We start from the raw sequence: 19,627 nt of genomic DNA, 5'->3' as shown, positions 1-19,627 counted from the left end.
TGGGAAATCACTTGTGCCTAATCCCATTTAAAAAGATCCAAAATAAAAACGTCTTTGTAAGCACTAATCTTTATGCATTTACATAACTATAAGCAAAACACCAATTTGGTCAGTGTGTTTTTTTCTTGCATTGTTTTTGTCTCTACACAGAGTTTCTCTAATATTATGTGTTTGTAGTTATGGTTACTACACAGCATGGCTGCGATTAGTGATGGGGGTTCTATTAAGTTACCTTGTCAGTCTTGTTCCCCTGCCACTCACAATCTGAACCAAGATATAAGTGAATGAGTGATTAAGTGGTTGCTTTCTTAGCAAATTAGCCTGCTAATAAGCCATGGGTCAAAGACAATGGAACTTTGACTAAGCTACTTTTGTTTTTTCCCATTGGCAGCAATGTTCTGTGGAATAATTCACTATTTTTCTATTTCCATTTTCAAGGTTGAGTATAGTGATAACAAATTATGAGCCTTATTTTTATTTTATTTTTTTCAATCTCCCTTTCATTTTATTTATGGGTTGAGTTACTCTCCATACCTTCCACTGTCTATTAAGTGAACCATGAAACTGCTGCTGTGCCTGCAGGTTTATTCCAACCAAGCTGTATGAATCCGCTCATTCAATCAACTGAACCGTTTTCACACAGTTGATTTGTTGTAGCAGGTGTGCCCTTGCTTGGTGGGAACATAGTCTACCACCATAGCTGCCCTTGCACATATAAGTTTTACACACCTTACCCTCACAGCTATCAGAATAATCCCTGCAGTGAAAGAAGCATCATTGCTGATGACATTTACATCCTATATTGTATTCCTGTTGCAAAGGCTTCGCTGGTCCCAAACCACCCGTTTCCAACAGTAGACGTCCCAGACCATGCTCACTACACCATCGGGGTTGTCATCCTGGTTGTGGGCATCACAGGCATGCTTGGAAACTTCCTGGTCATGTATGCTTTCTGCAGGTACGTTTTAAAGGAAAGAACTTTCTCCAATGAGTTTTTTTCAGCAATGCTATTTTGGCATAAATCTTACAATATAATAAAAGGGCTCTGTTAGTCATTTTCTAACATTAATGTTATTTTAACAGCTGTGCATCTGTTTGTGTGTTTCTCTGCAGGAGCCGGAGCTTGCGAACGCCGTCCAACATTTTCATCATTAACCTTGCCGTCACAGACTTTCTCATGTGTCTTACTCAGACACCCACCTTCTTCCTCACGAGCATGCACAAGCGCTGGATCTTTGGGAAAAAAGGTAAGACATGCACACACCCATTTACTTTTTCACACAACATTTCAAACCTGTATTTTCTTAAAAAGCTGTGCAAACTACCTAAAACAACATTAAAACACATTTTCTGACACCGTCTTTAACATTCATGCACAGACACTTCAGATACAACAGGCACCTGAAATGTGTCCCTCCCCTGCTAAGTGTGACCTACAGGGCAGTTAAGATTCTGAACACAAACACAGGCTTGCCATCCTCTATCATCCCTCTCTGCTACAGCGTAAAAAGCAGCACCAAAGGCTTACTCCGCAGTATCCAAATCCCATCGATCACACAGAACAAAGCTAAGATGCATGTCCTAGCTGTGTTTTACATGAGCGTATTTGGCGGGGGGATGTTGAACTGGGTTGTTTTTTTAAAACAACCTGCTGGGAGCAGAGATAGAGAGGAGGTATAGGAGGCTCCACACTCCACTGATCAAACACTGATAGTCAGAGCGTGATGTTTTCCTTCCGGAGTTGTCCTGACCTTGATGAAGACAGCCAATCGCTGTCAGATCTGGAGCTCAACTCTCAATGGTGGTTACAGCGAGAGGACTCTCATTTGTATCCTTTCAACCCCCAGCCACTTAGAAAACATTTGATTCTTTCTTCTGCAGGTCCTTTTCAGAAGAAACAAAGAGACAGAAATGTAGATAACAAGGGGGTTCAAGGATAAATATTGAAAGTGCAAAAAAAAATAAACAAAGCAAAAGCCAACTGAAACTTCTATTTGTGTTTTATTCAACCTGCTCTTCAGAACTCAAATTCCCCCCTGCAACTGTAAAGGATGGCACTTATTAGCAATAGTGTGGCTCTGGGGAGGCTAACATTAGCAGGTTTAAGTTGGATAATCTGTCAGTCCGTTGCTCTGGAGGGAGCAACCTCTGCAATTATTGGATATAAACTTGGCACGTTCATTGTCCTCAAAGGATCATTTCTATGTAACGAAGAGGCCAAAACAGGATTTTATACACTATTTGTTATTTGTCTTTCAGCCCCACTGATATGGCAGTGAGAACATCCGATGTTTTTTTATTAAAGCAGGATCTGATTTGAAGAGATCTATCTATAATCTATGACATGTCCCTGACGTCAACAAGCAACGTTTTTCTCCTTTTGATGGACCAAATGTTCCCTGTCCTTAATGTGTTCAGTGCTTTTGCAAAAGATCCTCTTTTTGAAATATAATTTACAACATATGCTTCTTCTAGTTGAAAATGTTAATATTGGTGTGCAGAATCCAAAGTACTCTCCAATGCTTTCTGAACATAATTGGTAAAACCATCATTAATCGTTAGAGAGGAACAGATTAAGTTAAAACTAATGAACAAAATTGGCACATAAAAGGTACTTGCCCAATATTAAAAGAAAATGTATATAGGTTAAATGAGAATGGGTCATTACAAAATAACATTGTAGATAGGTAGCGTTGGGGTAATAATGAAGTTGGGACATCAAAACCAGATTTAATCCGAGGAGACCAGATTACTCTCCAATTGGACCCAAAGTCAATGCTGGCTACATGTGTTGTTTAATTTTAGGTAAGTCCCAATTGTACAGTGCACAACTCAACAAATGTACTTTTTTTTTTTTACCCAAACCATCATCTTTTTCTTAACTTTATGAATTCATATTTGAATTCATATTTGTACTAACACCTCTCTGACTCTTCAGAGAATTGCATCAAGTTTAAAAGCACTGCCTCTGTGACATCATTCAATATGAAGAAGTGGCTATATAATGTAATTCTGTTAGTTCAGATTTTTCCAACATTTGCTCAAAATGATTATAGTATCAAATGAGATGACCCCTGAGGTATTTTACATAGGCTTGTTATCTTGATTTTAAAAATGCCCCGGGACCTTAGACTATAGTTCCTCTTAGGAGAACGTCTGCTGTTCTTTAGGAGCCGATCTGGACTTCATTAGTTTCAGTAACTTAAACTCACAGCCAGCCAGCATTGTGATATATGTTCAATTACCCGAAAGGTTTTTGTTTGGGTTTCTTCACACAGGCGACACAATTCAGATTTTGTCTTGGGCTGAGATGTGATGACTTGGCACGGTGATTACATGCTCGTTGACAGGTCGGCAGTAATCACACACTCTGAGCCTGAAGGGACAGGCGCTGATAAAGGAATGATTGAGTGTTTGTATTTCTTTTGTGTGTGTAGAATTCTTCATACATTATGTATAACTTTAACGTAATTATAAGCTGTATGGATGCTTTGGAACAATGAGAGGTCTGCTAGATGTCTTGTCAATGCTGCTGTAAGAAATCATTCACAGCATGTCAGCATATTGCGGTTATTTACGATGAGTGCTACATCCTTTAATTATTAAAGCACTTTATACTGTTCGCACATGCCACACTTCTCTATCCTTGCCCCTGGTAACACCGTATTTGGTCTCCAATCACCCTTCCATCTATCTTTTATCATTCTGTTTTATGTTTCACATGGAACCCATGACTCATCCTTAATATTGTGCTCCCCTTCCCACAAACTTGACCTCATTTCCCCTTTCTTTTACCTTGAATTCCCATCAATTCTATACTATTCAACTGCATCTTTCTTTCATTCCCTTTGCTTCTCCTGTTTCTCTGTTTCCTCCACTTGTCTTTACCAATCCCATTCCAATCCAATCCATTAAATCAATCCAAATGGGCTTTGTTTCAGTTAAATACAACAATTACTTGACAAAGACTTCAAATCTTTTTAAGGCAATTTTAGTACCATCCTATTACATTAATAATAAAAAAATATATAATTTGGAGATGTACAGCAAGTCCCAAAACCCACATGTTGTTAGGTTAAATCCGCAATTCACTAGCCTTTTACTATTTAAATTACTATCATTGTCTTTCACGCTTTTATACGCTTTCTTTTTTTCTTTTTTTCTTTTTGGGGGGGGGGGGGGGGGGGGGTGGTTCCACAAATTGCTGAAGGAAATTTTGATATCTTTAGCTAAAGGCATCAATCTGTTTGCCAGCTAGCTTCGGGTATCGGGTTTGATACAATTTTCTTAACAGCTATATTGTTGTAGCCAGAAAATTTGCTCTGGGAGCTGTGGGATGGAACCAAAGGAGTGGGCCATTACTAAAGGTTTTCAAATGCAATTGTAAAATATGTATGTAGCTGATGTTGTCTAGCTAACGGAACAGAAAATACTATGAAGCTGACCAAACAATGCAGAATAATGTGTCCTAAGATATTTTTAAAATGTAAAAAAATTCTACCATCATGTAGATCTTTGAGCTTGAAGTGTTTCCAATGCTGGCTAAACTTTGTCCTATTCTCCTCCAGGTTGTGAACTGTATGCCTTCTGCGGAGCTCTGTTTGGTATCTGCAGTATGATGACACTGATGGTGATTGCAGTGGACCGGTACGTGGTGATCACAAGACCTCTGGCCTCTCTTGGGGCGATGTCCCGAAGGAAAGCCCTGAGCATTGTAGCTGCGGCCTGGGTCTACTCCATGGGCTGGAGCCTGCCCCCCTTCTTTGGCTGGAGTGAGTACAATTTAAGAATCATTTAAGTGTTGTTCTCTTGAGTTTTCTCCAAGTACTTTTTTTACTTTTTAAAGTGACTGCGTCAGCTTCCCGCTGAAAACCCAACAATGTAATCTAGAACAGATTAGCGTTTTTTTATTCTGACAAATACATTTACAACTTGGCACAGAATTTAATATTATTCTATCACAATCACTCGTAGCCTCACAAAAACTGATGAGGTAGTTGACTGATGCTTTGTGCTCTCCTTTGATATACAGTGCATGCCGGGCCCAGTTCTAGTCCTTGTGGCTTTGACCAATAAGATGTCGTTTAAATACACAGTTACATCCAAGTCAGATTGGTTGATCCTGTAACATAAAAAATGGATTCACCGGGTAGATCAGTTACTTCACCACACACAGACTGCTCGGCCTACTTTGCTCACACTCTGAAGCGGTTAGCTTGTTGAATGCATTTGTGTTAATGTTTGCGATAACTTCAGTTGCATTGGTTGACACATTTCTCTAAAAAAACAATAAAGGTTTTGCTGTTCACTCATCGAACTTAGATTTCTCTCTCCATCTGTCACCATGAACCAGCTTCTGAATGCTAACCTCAGGACACCACTGTTACTGGGCCAACAGAGGCAGCCTTTACAGTGTTGTTTGAAAAATGTGAAACCCTCATTGCCAATTACATTGTTGTCTCATTAAAATAGAAAATACATTTTCAGCCTCAACCCAGATAGCAATTCTTTTTATTAAATATACTAGTCCATGTAAAACTATTAAATTGGATGCAAAGTTGTCCTTCTCTGAGGGTGAGCTGTTTTTTAAAATACTAATATTTAATATACTTTTGTGTTAGTTACACTCTTATGTGGACTGTATTGCCTGTGTGCTTAAAAAAGAGCTGAACTGTGACAATACTTTCAATTGATATTTCTTACGACATGATAGGGTTAGATCACTCCTCTTAACTGAGCACTCATGTCTATTTATACACTCTTAAAGTGAGCTAAATGCCTCAAGTGTATTTCACCACATATCTTCTTGTGGGCAACAGCATCTTCTTTACTGTTAATACAATTCATTTTATGAGTGCTCTTACTATTAGGAGTGGGGTTACAGGACTATTATTTATTTGACCTCGCCTTTAAAGCTACGTCACCCTTTTAATGCACCACCCAAAGCATGTAAATGACTCCAACCATGCACACCAAAGATGTTGCATTAAAAGCATGTGAAGCCACATCAAGACAATTACAAAATCAGCATAATATGACTTGAAGAACTTATCAAGAATTAGAGGACTTATGTCCCAGCAGGACCTGGAAAAACTTGTCTATGATTTTATTCAGTCGTCTTGGTTGATGTGACAGTGTCTTTACAGGTCTTAAAACATCAGTCAGACAACTGCAGCTGATCTAGAACGCTGCTGCTTGACTCCTCACCAAAACCAAGAAAAGGAATTACATCAGTCATGGCTGGTTTAGGGCCAAAGTACATTAGTGACCTGATCAACTACAAACCATCCAGACCACTCAGGTCATCTGGTACGGGTCTGCTGTCTGTCCCCAGAGTCGGAATCAAACATGGAGAAGCAGCTTTCAGTTTCTATGCTCCATATATCTGGAACAAACTCCCAGAAAACTGCAGGTCTGCTGAAACTCTCAGCTCTTTTTTCATCTGTTTACAGTTGCCTTTAACTAAACAATTTTAATAAACATTTCAATATTTCACTCTACACTGTAACTTTAAATTATTTTTAAATTCTTACTTCAATTAATTCTATTTGAAATATTTTTACTTGAACATTTTTTCAGATTTAATCATTTCAATAATTTTCAAATTTTACTTTCCTCTGTGTGAAGCACTTTGAATGGCTTTGTTGTTGAAATGTGCAATATAAATAAACTTGCATTGCCCTGTATGCTGGTGTGGCTAAAAGCTAAATGCCTGTATGCTCTCGGTGGATACAAATCAAATCACATGGTCACTTTGTCTTCAATATTTTCTTTGTTACGTACTTGAATCTTCAGTGAGGTTGGCTTTCTGTTTAGCCTTTTTACATGGAACTATTACTTCAACTTTAACTGCATTGGTCTTTGTGAGATAAGTGTACTACAACCAGTTCAAGCCATAGAATGTATGCAGAGAGACATAAGTACAAATCATAGTAACAGTATCTATAACTAACCCATGACTCACTAATTAATGAAGTGCTTCCTTCAATGTAAATTGTTTAAGATCATGAGAAGTTGGACAGAGAGATGGACAGCTTATAGTGGGACAGATTGGCTAGATAGACATGGGGAATAAATTGACTGGTTATAGTGGGATGTGTTGGTGAGCAGGTCGTACTGGAGCAGAGGTCGTTACTATACTGGTTAAGTGCGACCAGATAAATAAAAAGTGAGATCCAGCCAATATGTTACCAAGAGCAAAGTGTTGAGGACTCCCAGAATGGCGCTCAGAGAGGTAAGCAACACCTACCTAGAGTGACAGCACAACCACTCTGTTTCCTAGCAACCTAGTTGTGTGTATGTGCCAGTGTGTACAAAATAGTGTGTAAAACTCAGTTTGTTTGTGGCTACAGCTCCTGAAGAAAGTATATGGTTAAAGCGTCTCTGATTGGATGATACTTGGTCCTACTTTAAAACATTTGATTAATTATATCCTAATACTTACTTGTCATGTCAGCGTATTTGCTGTATAAGTTTAGTTGTTTAAGTACAAGGTACATTATGGAAAGGTTATGGGAAGGCTGTGTGTTCATAATGGATTAACAGCAAAGCACTGGTTGTAAATTCTGTCAATAAGGTTTACTGTTTTGGTGGTCTTGGTAAGTAAAAGTGTTTTTTGCTTAACAAAAGGACCATATACTATTAGATGTGAGTTTATGTGAACCACAATGTTTCTGTATTCCCTTTAATAGTAGTATTAGTAGTCTTAAAGAAGTAATTCCAAGCATGCATGTATTCAACTACTGGCTCTCTTACATCTATTGCTTTCACACCCAGATGAACTGCTGTCACAGTCACTGCTTGTCCTTTTTATTGGCAGCCGGTCTACAAGACCTAACATAGGCCTGACAGAGGGCAAAAACCAAACCTGTTCCATTTGTTCTCAAAACTGAGACCATAAGTTATCTATCCAAACTATACATAAACGAAGGGAGCACCAGTTGGAAAAAACCCCCACTATATATATATATATTTTTTGTAATTTGAGAAAATGTTTCCATGTGGCAGGATGTTAAGAGAGAACATGAGAGGACCAAGTACGGAGGCCTGCGGCACTCCTTTAGGAAACTAGACGTAAAAACATAAACAGTACTATATACAGTAAAAGCATGCAGCCAATTTAAAACAAATCACTTAATACATATGTATTAATTCTTACTACAACCAAATTGTATGCAAAATTGTGTTTCTTGCCTATGTTTTGGTAAAATAATAATAGATAATATAATATGTAGTAATAATTAGAATTATTTAGATATTCTTTGGATTTTTTTGGGCCATTTTATTGGCTCTCTCTTTTTTCTCCCTTTTGTTCATCCAATTCTTTTCATATAACAATCTTGTAATACAGATGATTGCCTTCCACTTTCAAACTACTGTAAAGGCATGTTTTTTTAAAAAAAGGTTTACATTTTGTATATTTATTTACACAGATATTTCAGACACACACTCCTGATGCTGCTCTATTATCTTTGTCAGCTTTGTTGCTGTTTTTCACCAGAAAATCTCTTGGGGTTTGGAGCCCCAACTGCCACAACAACTTAACACAACATGCAATAAAACTGACTTATGGCTTCCTTCCGTGCCTGAAGGAGACACTGTGATTTTCTTTCAAGGTCTGCTGCTATATTATTATGTAGTGTGGGTTTCTTCAAACTTTTGAGTGTTGTCACTTGTCGGCTGATCTAAATTTAAATTTGCGATTAACTTACTTTGAAAGTAGCTCCTTGGGGGGTGCTGGTAGCCAAGCAGTTTCATAATTTGACTTTTTTGTTGAATATTATATAGTTTTATAGAATCTTACATCACACCATTGCCAGACATATCTCAAGAATTGGTTTCAGCGTTGTGCTGGCAATGTAGAAAGGTATGGCTGAATTTGTTCCTTTAACTAATGCTAATTTGTCTCGGGCAGCACCAGGTCCATGTTGTTGGTTCACTTATATAAATACAGCAGGGGAAGAAGTGGACTAGTAGAACGTCACTATAGCAGCCAGAGTAAATCTATGAGTATTGTTTGAATACAATGTGAAAAGTAACTGTCTACAGCTTTAACACAACAATAATTGTAGGAAAATTGTAATGAAAAATGTGTGCGTGCTATTGTAAAGATGCCGGGAGTTCAAGGCCTCTCAGATAGACAAGAAGCAGGAAGCTATAAAACACAAAAACTGACTGATAAAGAATTTCTCAGATTTTCTGGTAAACAACCTCCTGACGTGTTTATGTTCTCCACAGGTGCCTACGTCCCCGAGGGTCTGATGACATCCTGCTCCTGGGACTACATGACGTTCACCCCTTCTGTCCGCTCCTACACCATGCTGCTCTTCACCTTTGTCTTCTTCATCCCCCTCTCTGTCATCATCTTCAGCTACTGCTGCATCTTCAGAGCCATTCGACACACAACACGGTGGGTACACGCACCCACCCACACACACACACGCAGTCAATGTTAAATCATGCTTCTATCTTACTCACTTTTAGAGCAAACACTCACATATGTGTGCATGTGCGTGTGTGTGTGTGGTTGGGTTGAAACGGATGTCTTGTTGATTAATAATGTGTCTGGGTTCTTCTATTGATTTCCACTGATGTTGTGCTCAAACTGAACAGTTATATTGTCTGCACGGGCTGGCTGTCAATGTAGGTGATGAGAAAACTGTGTCAGCGCACAATCACAGCATATTTCTCAGTAATTTTACAAGACCATTTAAAGAAATTAAATGAAAAGACGAGAGAGATAATAGACGTTGATATGAAACATTTTAGAAACAAAGAGAAAAAAAAAAGGTTTCATTGCTGTAATGAATGACTGTTTCTGACAGAGCGATAACAAAGATCACCTGCGAAGGGACCAGAGACTCGGCAAAGAGAGCCCATAAGATGAGGAGTGAGTGGAAAATGGCGAAGATTGCACTCATCGTCATCCTGCTGTTTGTCATCTCCTGGGCTCCTTACTCCTGTGCTGCCCTCACTGCATTCGCAGGGTAGGTGTGTATGTGTGTGTACTTTGCCCACAACTGCTTAAAACATATATTCTTAACTCTAGTGATGTCAAAAGGTCTCTGTATGAAGTGAAAACTGGCTTAGCACTATATTTGTGGCAGCACAGTACTGACAGCCATGTGTTATTAAAGCTGCTAGAGTCCATCCATCACTCTATTTAAACCAGGCACAGGCAGCAGTGTGTTTCCATTCACAAGCAACACAAACATTTACTTTGTGTTCGATCTGGAAATACCTTGAGGATTAAAAACATTTTTGTCAAAGAAGCTTTAAGGCTCTACAACTTGAATGCTACTCTGGCTGCTTGGTGGGGGACAAATAAATCCTCATTTAGACACATTAAGAGGAAATGGTTTTTCAGTCAGATCCGGCAGTAAAATCTGCTTTTTAAAGGAAACAGAGTCTCTAAAGCAGCTCTAACTGATACCTTCTGATGGAAATCGGCATTTTGCTGTGTAAAAGGGGCTTAAATGCATTGATGAGATCTCTCCTCTGTTTAAGGAACATTAAGTCATTTTGAATCTCTCTGTTAACCAATGTGGATGAAAAAGTTGCAGTTTCACTCTCACGCTTTTACAGCTTTATTTTTAGCATTAGCAGGCCACTGATTTAAAAGAAAAAGCTTCTGCGGACAGATGAATTCAGTAACAAGCTGGTGAGTGCTGATGTCCTAGCTGTGAAATCGCGACACGGATGGAAGCTAAAAGTTCTCCAAGCAGGCAACCCCAGATTCAGTTCGACCTGTGGTTCCTTTAGTGTCCTTTCACACTCTCTCACGATTTCCTACTCTATCCTTTTTCCTGTCTAAATAAAGGCAGAAGCTCAAAAACAAATCTAATATGAAAAAAAACCAACTGGTTTATCATTTTTAAAAAGAAGCAAGATGTGTTCTGGAGAAGGTAGAAACTGATAAGGGGCCAAAAGAGAATGAATGAATTCTGGACATTCATCAGGTTAAATAAAAATCATCATAACTCAGCATGCTGGATTGTGAAAAGAAAACTGTTCAATAAAAAGTGAGCTATATAGATGTCAAGAGGAGAAAATGTGAATGTCTTGACATTGCACTCTTCCTATTTAAAAAGATTGACAGCAGCTTTGAGTCTTTGTCCCTCAGACTCTGTTTCATCCATTGAGCTCATGTGGGTGCCTTCTAGCAGTTCATCTGTTAGAAAGGACTTCTACAGCAGTGCACGGTCAGTCACAGCTACTTGAAATCTTGTGACTGTGGGTCTACACTGATCTTTTACTTTGGGAATGCACCCACATCTGCCCTTGTCACATGAATGTGTCTCACTTCCCTCTATCCTTTTTCCTCCTCTCTTCTGTTTCCCTCAGGTATGCCGACCTGTTGACTCCATATATGAACTCTGTTCCTGCTGTGATCGCAAAAGCATCTGCGATTTACAACCCCATTATATATGCCATAACACATCCCAAATACAGGTAAAATTCATGTTTAAGGGGTGAGTTAATTAGCATTTTATTGTGTGGAAAACAATCTGCTGACTTAATCACTGAAAGGCCGTTTTATGGAGACCTAAACGTGTCCTCTCTGTCTCCACTGTATCTTCTTTACTTAACTACACAGAATATTTTGAAAATGAAAAAGACAAATTGCAAACAATTCAATAAAAAAAAGAGACTATGTTAGTCAACCATCAAATGTGATGTCAATGATTAAAACCACAAAAGAAAAATCTTTTTGAATCAGAAACAGGAGGCCGATTTAAAAGTATCCCTGTAGAGTTTCATGTGTTTTACCTCAGGCTGTGTCATGCTCTGACATATTTTTCTGCTTCCAATTCAAACTGAGTTTTCTCCCCGAGTAAATATTGAATTTTATTTTGGTCTCAGGCTGTGTCCAATTCTTGGCAGTGCTTTGCAGTATACTCTGCTCTGTTTTCTCTGAGTTTCCAGGTTTGTATTTGTGTTTGGGTGGCCAATATTCTATAAATGTCTCACAGTTTCCAAATCCTCTGATATCTGTTTTTTTATCAGCAGTATTATGATGTTGTTATGTCATCACAGTACATGCCAAGAAGATCATGTGTGTGACCTTTCAACAGAAACATTTGTTTGGCTCATTCTTATTATGGGCAAGCTATCTATGACTAAAGCAGCCATTTTTGGACAGTCCGTTGATGAATTAATCACTGAATTCAACAAATACTGACACAAAATAGGTTAAAGGAGAAAAAAAGGCATGGAATAAAAAAGTCAAGCATGGAAAGAGCTGAGGTTGTTGAGATGCTAAACTAACTGGATGTATTGGACATAGACAGTATAGTGTCTTACCAGACATAGAGCACCATGTTCCCAGTAGTATACTGTATATCTTTCATTCAGCAAATACTGTACATGTTTTGCATGTTTTTATCTTAATAGTCAGAAGGTAACAGAGCCTTGTGCTTTGATTTAATTATCAACAATCTAAGAAACTTAAAGCTCCTGGGAGGAACCTTTAATTAGTGTTGATGTTGGCGCCCCCTGTGGACAAAGTGTTACCTGTGATGTCTTTGTCCATGTTTACTTTATAAAATGTAAACAAAAAAGAAAGGCAGTTCCTGCGGCGTGCTGTTAATCACTGCTGACACTTTCCCTTAAGCAACATTTTCAAGCCTTCATTTTTAGGATATATAAACAGTCTATCTTTAAGCTGATTGTCTTATTTGTTTTGTAGTTTATTAAGAGGCGTAACATCCAATCATAGTTTATTTTTTATAATGTTGATAAAATACTCACAAGAGCTTTGAACAAGAAAACAGAATGAGAAGAGAATAAATCATAAAATAATACAAAACAGAAAGAAGTATAAAACCAAATAGAATGAAATAGAATAGAGAAGAGAAGAGTAGAAAGGAATAGAGTAGAATGGAATAGAGAAGGGTAGAGTATTATGGAATAGAACAGAATAAAGTGAAGTAGAAAAGAATGTAATAGAATAGAGTAGAAATAAATAGAGTTGAGTAGAAAGGAATGGAATAGAATAGAATGGAGTGGAGTAAGGTAGGAAAGGATAAAAAAATCATAGAAGTAGAATAGAATAGAATGGTAAATAATACAATAGAATATATTGTAAAGAAAATAATAGAATAGAAGTAAATAGAATAGCAAAGAATATAATTATAGAAATGATACACATGATTACAAGAATTGAAGAAAATAGAATTGCGTTAAAATATAATATCATAGAACAGAAGAAAAAATAATTGTTTGAATGGGGATACAGTATATGTTCAGGTGCAAATCTGATACATGCACTAAACAACATTTCTTCAGTATTTTCTTAGCAATAGAGAGCTTTGCAATATCACAGCTGCAGTCATTCACTTTTTGTGTTAATAGAATTTATATGTTCTTCTTTTGAAATGTTGATGAAGAAGGTCAAATTGGCCCCATTCACTCAGGACAATTCTTTGATAAACTAAAATGTTTTTGATTAACAATTTGAATCTTTTTTCTCTCCCTCAGGTCAGCGATCAACAGATATGTTCCTTATCTCGGGGTATTGCTGTGCATGACTGGCAGAGACCGCTTCAGCAGCAGCAGCTTCCAGTCAACCCGCCGATCAACCCTAACTAGCCAATCAGAGAGCAAAGGCGCCAGCAAGCCCCGCAACTCGTCCCTATCTGAGAGCGAATCAGTGAGTTTATCTCATATATAATATGGTATGTCTTTGTCTTACACCTCCATTGATAAATACTCTAAATCACAAGTTGCTGATTCTGTCCATGTTGTTTTTTTCTCAGGCTCACTTCTCAGACACGGAGGATGAGTGCTCATCTCGGACGCCTGTCAGTCGTCAGTTGTCTGCTGATGCCAAACAGGTGCGCCATTCCAGCCAGAGGTCAAAAATGAGAGGTCACAACACGGGAGACTCTGAGAGAAGCGGCCACAACCTCCCTGACCCGGGCATACGTCTCATCTCGCACATCACAGTGAGTGTTGGTGCCTTGATCCTGTCAACAAAGTGTTACTTCCACACTTTAACGTACAATAGTGAAACTGATACATATCTAACTTTTCTACTTTAAGTGTCACAAAGGTGTCACCTCAGTGAGACACGTTTCAGCTCTCAAACTTTAGATGGGAGATTTGGCTCCTGTTTTGGCATAATGTCAAACCTAATTGTAATCCAATCCTTTGAGTAGTGAGCTCATGTTTTTTCAAAGTCAGAGTTCATAGACGTCATATTTATGTCCGGTATTTACTGGCCCATAACTTCATGAGGTCATATCAGATGGAGCTTTCTTCAGCGTACGATCTGGTAAGGGAATGTTGTTTTGGTCCCCTGTCGCAGCATGGTGTGATTTGTGATCCAAGTATTCAGTATCACCTCGCGTGTCGATCTGGACAACACTCAGAACTTTACATTTTTCTCCTTTAAAGAGTCACTGTTTTGTTTTTTAAGATTTATAAAAGTTAAGGTTTTAGAAAGAATTTTGAAGCTGACTGACAAACATGAATTAAAATGATTTTGTAATGGCCACTTCAATCCTCTAGGCTGGAATGACATAACCATCTAACATACTTAATTCTTCACTTAAAAACATCAGTGCAGAACTATTGTGAGTGCTCACAACGCCCACAAAAGTATTCTGTCAAAGATTGAAAAAAAGACATAATAACTAAGTCAGTAAAAATGTGTCAATTCCACTGAAACCGGTGCTTGTTGTTTTTTCACCCATCTTGCTGTCTTTATGACTGGTGAAAGAGTTTTCATCTCACACACAGGGATACACCATGACTTTAGACATTCGCCATAATAACATTTTATTGCCCTTTGTGACTTATATATGTATTTATAGTGACAAGCTAAAAGACTGTTCAAATAACATTTGTTGATTGCATTATTACATTACTACTAAGTACAAAGTTCAGCAAGAAGCTCTTTCGTCTGATAAAGCAACACAATAAAACGTACTAAACAAGTAAAGCTTGAAGTAAATATAGAAAAAACTATCATAGGTATGATTGCAATATAAATATATTTAAAAGATTATAAAAACATATTGTACTGTAGTAAATAATGATTAAAATACAATTTTAAAGGGTAGAAGCTTTGCAGCTGAAACAAAGCCTGTTTGACCCATATATGAGCTCTATCACCGCTCAAGTTCTCTTTATTTTCCACTTTTGACTTGAATTCAACTTCTATATCATAAATTGATATGTTGAATCGTGGACTATACGTTACACAATCGTGGCCAGTTTGCTCGTCTTTGTAAGATGTTATTGAACTCGCCATAAACTCTGCAAGTAGTCCTTAGGACAGATGGTAGGTCATGAAAAACGTCCACACATATTGGTGCTCGATCAAACCAACAGTCTTACCAATGAACGACACACTCAAAGTGGGACACAGGATATGGAGCATTTCCGTTTTTCTGTAATCATCTTAGTTCACAGAAAAAAAAACACAAGCAATCCTCATGTACGCACATTAATGCAAACGCACACATGCAGGTCAGGTTCACCGAGGACTCCATTACAGAGGGACGAAAGACTAATCCAATAATCTGGGTGTTTCAGTCTTAATCCACAGTTTGCATGACGCCAATCCACGTATAAACTGTACTTGAAGGCAGACGAAGACGGCTGATTGTTCAGAAGTCTTTAACCCCCATCTGCTTCAATCTTTGCTCAGAGCAGAAGATAGACACTGTTGCTTTTGTCTTTAACCATTTTTTATTGCTTTTATTACAGTTTTGTGTTTCAAAATATTTGAAAGTAATCAGTACTACATAACTCTGGTAACTTATTTGGGAATTTTTTATTTATAAATCTTGATTATGATGACTAAAGTATTTTTCTGATGTAAGACTTCTGAAAGTGAAGTGATAGTTTTACTTTGAACTCAACTATAACTTTGATTGAATGCCCGACCTAAGAGAGATATAATGATTGAGTAAGATGTCTGTATGCTCAATATGAAGCTGCAGGCAAGTGCTGACTTTAGTGTAGTTAAAATCTAAGATTAAGTTTAGCATACTGTATATACGTACACACAATTAGCTATTTCCACAGTAAATAAAATCAGTCTACTATCACCTTTCAAACTCCCAAATTAGCATGTTATGTCTTGTTTGCTTCGTTTGTATGGGAGCCGTGTGCTAGACTCTGTTTACAAAGAGAGATCCAGTAGTCTCAATGCGTTGCCTATAGCAACATCACACTGATAAAAATATTTCAGCTTTTATGTTGCTGGTGAAGGGATTTATTCCTTTGGACAAAGCAAATAGCTGTAGGCCGATATCTTCAGTATTAATGCAAAGCTAGCCCAGTGTGGCATGTAGCTTCATAAATAACAGACAGACCTGAGTTCTGTTTTACTTCTCTTCTCCAATTCTCAAGAACACGGGACCTTTACTTTCCATCCACAAACATTTACTTTAAGAACTAATTCTGAATTTGTTTCATAACACTATCAGTTTCAAGGAACACTATAACACTATCAGTTTCAAGTTGCCCCAATTTTCAGCTCTAATGCTTATCCTGTTGCTGTTGGTAGCCTACATCATTTTGCAAATCATCTGACATACTTTTTTAAAACCAGTGCTTCATTACTTTGAGTTCAAACTCTAATCCAACCTTAGATTTGTATTCAGCAGGAATGTTTCTCAGCGACTCAGAACAAAAGATCTTTTGACTATAACAAACACTAAGTGGCTGTGTTTATGTGCGTACTGTTCAGACTCTGACAGAGCCTGAAGACATCTCCATGTCGGACTTCAGTCTACAGCCGACCAGTCATCTGCCAGCTACTGTAAGAGGACACCAAAAGTCCACCTCTCCATTTGTGTAGTAGATGTGGCGTCTGTTTTTTTATTTTTATTTTGCACATCTCTTTGTTGTCACCATTAACAACCATATTGTTTGTTGTGAAATCTTTGACAAAAGATAGAGAGTGCTAAATCACCATATCACAGCGCCTTGATTGATGAGCAAGTGATCATATTTTGTGGTAAATCATGTTGTCACGAGTAGGCAAAGATTTCACACCTTTTTCAGATTAATTTAAAAAAAATTATCAACTATAGGCTAATTCTAAAAAAAAGTCGAAGTCAAAATGTTATCTTTTACTTTCGGTATATATCCCTAATGAGATCCTTGCCCACTGCACCTCATTGTAAGTTCCTTATTTAATTTCAAATTAAATGTAGTTTCGTAGTCAAACAGGAAGTAGTACTTTCACTTCATAGACAGTGCGAATATTCAAAATAAAAGCCTAAAGCTAGAATTTCAAACATGATTAAAATGTTTTTTTTATCATTATTAACTATTGCAATTCATTATCAAAAATATTGTAATCATTTGACAGCCCGAATAAAACATTTGACAAACCTATTATCCATTATCATCTATTCTGTCTTTTCTGTCTAAGACACATTTAAAGGGGAAACCATTGTACATAACTGTCCAGTGATTCCTCAGTATTTAACAAAGCCTAAAAAAACAAACTCTAAACAATGAACCAGCTGATTTACAGAAATATAAAGGAGTGCGAAATGTTTGGCATATCTTTCTTTCACTGCCCATTCTAGTCAGTCCAATCAGCTGAGTTTAACATCTAGTCACTTTACTTTCATTTTGTGCTGCTCTTACATGAATATAATTCAAACCTCGTGCAACATCAAATGCTGATTGAAGTATTCCCCTGTCATCTGCTGCTCATTTTTGTCTTTAACAAAGTGATTGTTTTATCTGTTGTGGATTATCTCCACTCCAACAGATGAAGTTATGTAAAGACTGATTCACTGATTTTATTCATTTTTTCTTCCTTTAAAATCAATGCAGTTAAGCACTTTTTGGGTTCATCATTCTCAGTGCACAAATGCCTTATGAGCATCAGCGTATGTTTTCTGCAGCACTCACAGCACTTTAAGTTTAAAATAGTAAAACTTTTGAAAGACTGAATCAAATCAAATTAAATCAAAAATCAAAATCAAGAAGTGGCTGGTCCTGGATTTTTAGCCCTGTCAACAATTGTTTTATGTCATGCATCCATGCTGTTTTTTAAGAGGGTACAATTACCAGGTCTGTAGCTGCTACTATACTAAGAACAGGAATCGGTGACCTCTTCATTTGCGCTAACATTTTCTTTGTAAAAGAATGTCTTGCATAAAAGCAAATATTTAAGATACAGAGCCATTTAAAGACAGACATAGGGATGCAAAAGGGACACAAGACCACTAATGTAACATAGCGACAGTTGCAAGAAAAAACTAAGTAGATGCAGGTCCTCACACGTAAATAATCTAAGGCTTCATTACACCAAGCAGAAAAGTGCTGGCTTTTTTACACAGGAGTGCTCGCATGAAGTGTTTGTGTGCAACAGTCTGTTGACAATGGCCACTGTATGGCCAACACTGCTCCGCTACATCTTACTACATATTTTATAGATGAGATCATTTATTTCCTGATCAAACAGGGAGCGAAGAGGATGATCCAGAGGCGGGGCCTAAGATCGTCTTATTTAACTCTTCACAAAAAGGCAATCGAGTGTGTTTTTATACATACATACATTCTATTTGTGTGAAATAGGTCTTGACAGAAATGTGTGTGTGCATATATATATATATATATATATATATATATATGTATATATGCGCACACACACACACACACACACACACACACACCAATTTCACACAAATAGAAAAACTGAAATTAGATTATCCTTAAAAAGTGACTGATAGAGTCCTGTGTTCTTTTGTTGTTATTGAGCTCAGGTCTTCAAGCGTGTGATACAGTCCCACTCAAACAAGGGCCCTCTGGGAAAGCCATTGATTACTAACATAGATCAATCTTTTGATCAGCCGTGACTGTTTCATGTCTTGTGCTGGCAATTTAAGTGGAAGAGAGTCGTATCCACCCAAATCAAAGCAACGTTGATAATACTTAATTATCTCCCTTTAACCTATGACTCTCTGATTTCACTTTCACACCAAGGTGCAGGCTCATACACATCCACACTCACTAACTAACGTCAGTCTCACTAACTAAAGTCAGTCTCACTAACGAAACATCTCTCTTTTTTCCCACCTACACAGGTGGATAATGTGACAGAGGAGTTGAGGCCGAGGACTGTGTGTAAGACGTCATCAGTCATTGTCGCCTCCATTTCCAGTCCATCCATACTGCATAGTCCTCCAGGATTTCATGGCAGTCTCAAATCAACCAAATCTTACAGCCCAGTTGCCAGAGAGCCACTGGACATAGCCAAACTGGAGACAACAGTATTACCATGAACATTTCGGACAAAAGTGCAACACAGTGTGTGTGTGTGTGTGTGTGTGCGCGTGAATGTGTTTGCGTGCACGGGACTTTTCTGTACCAACACGCAGTTTTGTAAATTTTTTGATTTGTGAATGTGAATGTGCAATAGTATAATGCTTTCAATTAATAGAGTTTGAAGATGTTAACCCCGGAGCTGGAGGCCATAAATGAGCCTAAAAAACAAAATGAGAAATGTTCTTTCCTTAGAGTTTGGTCACAATCTTGGTTCTACTAAAAATACTTTTTACATTTTCAGCTGAAAAAATGCTTTTTGTCACATATGCTAACAAAGATCATCATTGGCACTTTCCGATGTTATTCATTGTATGCTTTGAACACC

At 37.7% G+C, this 19,627-nt stretch overlaps 1 protein-coding gene across 1 annotated transcript; it reads left to right on the top strand.

Moving 5' to 3' along the window:
• Positions 1-653: 653 nt before the first annotated feature.
• On the top strand, positions 654-19,354 carry LOC306842255 (melanopsin-like; the record flags this gene model as incomplete). Its single annotated transcript, XM_079372382.1, has 10 exons — positions 654-958; positions 1,114-1,247; positions 4,569-4,772; positions 9,238-9,409; positions 9,825-9,986; positions 11,344-11,451; positions 13,480-13,651; positions 13,758-13,946; positions 16,703-16,774; positions 19,062-19,354. Coding segments are annotated over 10 exons (1,716 nt in total), but the record flags the coding sequence as incomplete, so codon positions are not given.
• Between the last annotated feature and the right edge of the window lie 273 nt (positions 19,355-19,627).

This window comes from Symphodus melops (assembly GCF_947650265.1).
Source record: "Symphodus melops genome assembly, chromosome: 21".
In the NCBI taxonomy this organism is placed as follows: domain Eukaryota; kingdom Metazoa; phylum Chordata; class Actinopteri; order Labriformes; family Labridae; genus Symphodus; species Symphodus melops.
The sequence above is the reverse complement of the archived record's forward strand: the minus strand, read 5'-3'. Positions and strand labels throughout refer to the sequence as shown.